The following is a 6000-nucleotide window of genomic DNA, read 5'->3' on the forward strand; positions in this document are numbered from 1 at the left end:
GTCAATGAAGACCAGAGATCATTTTGCATCTATTTCCACAGACACTCCATTTTAGCATTACCTACTAAAGGCTTGCATTTCTTCAGATTAGAGCAGCTAGAATATTATTCAGCTCTGTAAGGGTGCTGTGGTTAGCTCTGTTGGAGGGCTCGTGTTTCCCAGGGGAAGAGTCACCACCACTGGAAGCAGTTCAGGTAGGTCAGTCTCCCTGCCTGGTGACTATGGCCCCTATATTCTTCTACACCTTGGTTGTAAATCTGGGCTTAGTCTTGCTTAAGTCATGGTAACTAAAGCTAGATTCAAAGAAACAACTATTTGCCTCTCTAGAGCAGGAGTTTCACTTCAATACAACTGGTTAAAAATAGATCAGCTGTCTGGCTGAATAACGAAGGGATCACAGGAAACAGCTTGGATTACTTGCTTCATTTTGCCAAGGACCTTTTAGAGCCAACTTTTCTTTCACACATGTACAGTTCCTTGCATGTTTTCTGCACATGGGTATAAAAAGCCTACTATTTGCACACAACAGGCAAGAGCATAGGAAATAACACCTTTGACATACAGGGGACACGGCAAAAGATTACTGAGAAGACTTACTCATTGTTATCCCTTCCTCCCTACCTGCAAATAAATTAATCTGGGAGTTGACTCTACCTAATGTTCCAACTGTGCGTGTGTGGGGTGTTTACGTACTACAGCACTAGATACCATGTCAGTTGGGGGCAGGTCATAGTCTTCATTAATTAGTCACAGGGATGATATTTTTAGAATAACTGGACAACATCAGCAAAAACCAATGTTTGCTTTATGTTTATCAACATCTCGCTGCTTCTTCATTTTTCCGTCTTAACAAAAGCCCTATATCTTATCTCGCATCCAGGCTGTAAATTCTTTGGCACCATCTTCTGCCATATGTTTCGCTACCATTCAGTCTACAGGAGCCTCAATCCATGAAACCCCTCAGCACCACAGTAACACAAAAGGACAAGCCATCTGGGACCAGCTCTCTCAACAATTCTCCCAAGAGAAGCGGGCCTGACCTTCCACAACACTGGGCTCATCCTGGCATGACCTTCACTTTGAGATGCTCAGCACTCTGCCTGCCTAGATCCTGCATATAACCTAAATAGCAAATAGCATACAACTGTACTCTAAATAGCATACAGCTTGAGTTGTAGCCCTCTCCACTTTTTTTTTTTTTGCAATCAAAGCACAAGAGAAATGGATTCATCCAGTCTTAATTCACATGAATACAATTCCTTCAGTGAACCTGCCATCAGGTAGCTCAGAATTTCAAGTTAGGTCTTTGTGTAACACCATTTTTGTCCTTGTAAGTTTGCAGCATATCAAGCGAGCTGGCAAATCTTAGTTTCCTCCAACGTTGGAGCACTGCACCAACAGCAGCGTGACAACTCCAGTTTTACTTGGCAAGGAGTTTGCCCAACTCGAACCGCAGCCCTCTGGGGTATCTTTGCATCACTTTTGGAACGCAAGTCTGCTAGCCTGAGGTCCAATGGTCACAGCATGAGAGGCCTTCTCTACTGCTACCTACGCGGTGTGAGAGCTCTCGGAAGCGATGAAAGACATGCAAGTGCACGCACAGAGATTAAGGATGCTGTTGTAACCTAGCAAGCATATCTGGTACCGCTCAAGCTTTTGTTCTGTTTGTGACACGTGCACCAAGGCTGTGTAGCATAACAGGATTATTTCTGAATGACCGAATACTGGATTTTCTTCTCCTTCATGACCATGAGAAATGGGAGAGTTGCTTCAGGTCCTCTAGGCATGCCATCTGCAGGGAATCACGTCTCCAGCTGTCTGCAGACAGTCGGAGGAAATCTGGTTTCCCTTCAACAGTTCACACAGCAAGTTTGCAGGATTCTTCCAAGGAGAAGATTGCAGGGAGCTGGAGCATCACCTCATGAGAACAGCCTGTAACTCATGCCCTTTCTCCAGTGGGTTACGTGTTCACTTTGATGGGCTTCTTGTGGCCAGAAGTATGCTTCAAGAGCCAGCGCTGTGACAAGGACCGCGTATAGTGTGGCAGCTGGAACGTGTCCTACGAGCAGCACACGTACAGGGTGCTAAATGGACTTAAGCAGTCACTAAATCCAACCAGGCACTGAGGCAAAAGGGTCAGCAGAGGGCTCTAGCACTGCTGACTTCCAGGGCTGTGTTTATTGTTTTTGTATTACTCCTTTGATCCCAGAAAGTAGGTTGCCTAATATTTTAATGGCTTTCTTCCACCATTGAAATTAACATTTCATGTTTCAGAATGTAAATCTCTTCTGCTTCAGTGTCCTTTATCACTTTTGATAACTTTTAAACATTTTTAGACCTATTTCAAAGAAAAGCAGTGAGCCCTGAGTCTATTATTATCATTTCATAGTTTGCCTGAAGGCCTCTATAAGCATCACTTCTCTCTGCCTTCAGGACTCCAGCAGCATTTGTGAAAACATTCTCTAAACAATTAGAAGGCAGAAAACCCAGGCTAAATTAGACAAGATTTTTTTAGAGCTTCATCTCAGCATCTGAGAAATGAAGGAAAGTTTAAAAGATAAAGGATACGGGATAACCTGCTCCACCACAGTAAATATCTCATCAGCCTCCTCAAAGGCTAAACGATGGGGTCCACGCCACACCGCACACACTAGTACCTGAAACACCGTAACTCTCCTCCAAATTCCACTGGAGACCAAGGACGATTTTACATCAGACCCTGTTCATTTCTGCACCAGAAAAATCCCAGAAATAGGAATCCTGTCACTGTCAAAGCAGGATTTTGTTGGATACCTCAATACATACACTGAGGTAAGCCTGCCTACTTTAAAGCTTGTGCCAAGCTTCATATTTCCACCCAAATTCATAATCCCTTGAGCAAGCCTAGAAAGTCATGCATTTCAGTAAGAGGACAGCACAGAACTTGAAATAAGTGGCTGTTAAAATTACATTTGCTCCGAGGTATAACACAGCACATCCATCAGATTTGATAAAACATTCAATTTTGCTTCAACTTTCAGAGAAATGCAGTTTGCAAGAGCTGTCTGCAGTACAATTCATGCTCTGGTTGTGTGGGTTTCTTTTGCTGTTGTTGTTTGGGTTTTTTTGTTGTTTGTTTGTTTTATTTGTTTTGTTTTTTTTTAATATGTAGCAATAAAAGCATTCCAACTAATAACTGAGCAGCCAAAGCACCAAAATGCATTAGACAAGTAGATCTTGTCACTGAATGAAGTAAAAAAAAAAAAAAAAAAAAAAAATCTTTCCCCTGGAGCATTAGGACAACTGGCATACTAAAATATCCAGTGTCTCAGTCTTACATTTTACCCAGTCTTTTGTAATAAAGTGTTATGTAATTCCAAGTCATTTATACTAATGGAATGTGGGAGCTACTGCAAAACACTCAAGAGAATCAGTCAGAAAGCTTCATCCGCAAGCACTTTTGGCAACTTGCAAATACTTTCCTGTCTCTGAAATTTATGGTTAATAATGTCAGTACCATGGCTCTGGCATGCATATTCTCCAGTATTTCCAAACCTTTGGTTCAAAATAGCTGCTCTTAATCAAGAAAATTAGGAAAATCATTTTAGTTAGTACTTTTCTATACTTTAAGTTGTTGTATTGCTTCAAGATGAAGCTTTCCAAAGCTCAGCACATATCTATTTCACATTGCTCCATCTACAACCTGAAGGCCTGTGAAGAGACAAATGTACCAGTGCCAAGAGGATGACACTATCACAATCGGTGATGAAAAAGAGTGAGGTAGGAAGTTACCTTCAGTATAAACAGTTAAGCAGTCAAAATATGCATTTGATTAACAGGAAACAAAGAAAATGTGACTCAGCGTAGAGAAAAGAAAGCTCTCTTTAAATAAGGCACTCTAGCTGTTTTCCATCACAACGGCCAAAACCAGACCCTTTCAAAGGGAGCAGCCACCTCTCCCAGCCCTATCTTTACCTGCAAGTTGCTGCTCTAGAATGTCCAGAGCTAAGGAGCAAGCGGCAGGGAAGCAGACCTGCAGGCAGGCGAGCATTTCCTCCACGTTTTCAGCTACAGAATTAATACCTGCAATAACAACTCTCCAACCTCTGCTTTCCTGAGTGCCTCAGCCCTCACGGTTCATCGGGAAATCAGAGGTGACCAGGCTGCTGCCCTTCTCCCAACCACTCTTTTAAGAAACTACAGGGTCAGGTACACAATAAAGTTTCTATATCAGCCACAGCAAAATTTATAACGATTTGATTTACAGAGCACAATGGGATTATATACTAGACCTACCAAAGAAGTCACCACAACAAAAACAAAGCCAGAATAGTACGGAGTTTCACGGGTCCCCGAGGGACACAGTGACTTCTACAAACCCAAAATCCAAAGAAAACCTCCTCGGTATCAGTACATGCCGTTCCAGTTCATGCCTAGAGAAAGATTTCTTAGAAAAAGAACAGAGTAGAACTGACTTACTTGTCTAGAATGAAATACAAATCAAATCCTCCGTAACAGGCAGGACCACCATTCTCTCTCTTTCCACCTTGTCCATCACAGGCTAGCATAAAAGTTGCTAGGAAGAGCCATTTGAAGCCAAATCTCAAGATGCTTTGCTTTGCAATGGCCATTATATCCAGAGAGGAGAAGAAAAAGAAATCTCTTCTTCCAAGGCTCCTTTATTTCACAGGTTTCTCCACAAAAGCCATTCAATGACCTTTAAATGTGTGTATGTATATACGTTTATATTCCTTAAAACTCCACTTGCAACAGCTGTCCTCAGGAATTGCAAGACTTTGCCCCTTGTTTCCCTTGCACTTCTGTTTCTTGGTTTCAGATTTCAAGATGCACAATACTGTATTTCACTTTTTTTTTTTTAAAGGGACTTGACCCTCAGTCTCCCTTGCAGCTCTCTGAAAGCAGCACCATTGTTTTGCAAGAGAAGGAGCAGCCTCCTAACAAATCTTGCTTTGTCACAGACTTTAGAAAATACAGGGAGGGTTTGAGTCGTTGTCCCCCCCGCCTTAATTATTATTGTTATTATTAAGGATGGTAAGTTTTATTTTTCCTTAGCAAAAAAAGCTCAGAGAATGCCACCTTGTGGCAAAAACTGAAGCTGACTGGAGCCTCTGGTTTTAAGCGTACCATTCGTGCACCGAGCATACTAAGCACATACCACAGCAGCTTTAGATAGGAACACAGAAGCCGTTTGCTTACAGCAGTCACACCGCAGAAACATCTTTGTTTCCCACATAGGCAACATCTGAGTTTAAAGACCTTTAAAAACTTAGAGTAGCTTTGCAAAACTTGAAGTGACGAGCCACACCAGGTTTCATCCCTCATATTTTCTCAGTCCTGAGAAATATCAAGCAACGTCTGTGCCTGTGAAACAGGCTTCCCCCTCTTACTATCTTTAGGAAACTCATTTCAGCCACTAGAGCCTAAACCCTCCCTCTTCCAGGAAAACTTGCTGGAAAACATAACTCCAGTTACACTTACATTTTCTGTCTCCTTCCACAAACAGCACCACAAGCTCTAAAACCTGAGCAGGACAGCTCAAAAGCAAGAGCATTACCCCAGTCAGAACAGCCCCCTGTACCAGCAAAAGCTCAGCTAGAGAGCCCAGGAGCAGGGGCTCCCAGCCTTCCCTCTCAAATCCCCTCAGGCTATAGCAGCACACCTGTTCTCCCAGGGCTAATTGCTGGTTAGCAAAGCAGCTTCAGGTGGCGCATCAAGGGTGGGGCGACCAGGTCAGGTTTCTGATAGGAGATGCAAGTGCACTTGAGTCAGGCTTTCAAGCTGTTCTTCATTGCTTAAAGAGTTAAATTTGTCTTTAAAAAATTCTTAGCAAAAGCAAACAATCTGAGGAAAGACCAGGAAACCCAGCAGGATAGGTTTCAAGGGAAAACAACAAACAGCATGATAACAGACTTCTGACAGAAGTGGAAACATCTGAATTACAAATCAGTCAGGCACCTTGCTGCATTGATGATTAAAACTGTGGGAGTGTCTCCCTCCCAC

At 42.6% G+C, this 6000-nt stretch overlaps 1 protein-coding gene across 1 annotated transcript in view; it reads right to left on the bottom strand.

Moving 5' to 3' along the window:
• Positions 1 to 4610, bottom strand: part of LOC309601552 (anthrax toxin receptor 1-like) — a gene marked incomplete at both ends in the record, with an annotated part of 106109 nt that extends 101499 nt beyond the window's left edge. The window contains one exon of the mRNA XM_082334614.1: positions 4459 to 4610. Coding sequence (XP_082190740.1) covers positions 4459 to 4610 — 152 coding nt within the window. The remainder of the gene's footprint in view (positions 1 to 4458) is intronic.
• Positions 4611 to 6000: the final 1390 nt, after the last annotated feature.

Source organism: Platalea leucorodia (genome assembly GCF_965183815.1).
Source record: "Platalea leucorodia genome assembly, chromosome: W".
Lineage (NCBI taxonomy): Eukaryota > Metazoa > Chordata > Aves > Pelecaniformes > Threskiornithidae > Platalea > Platalea leucorodia.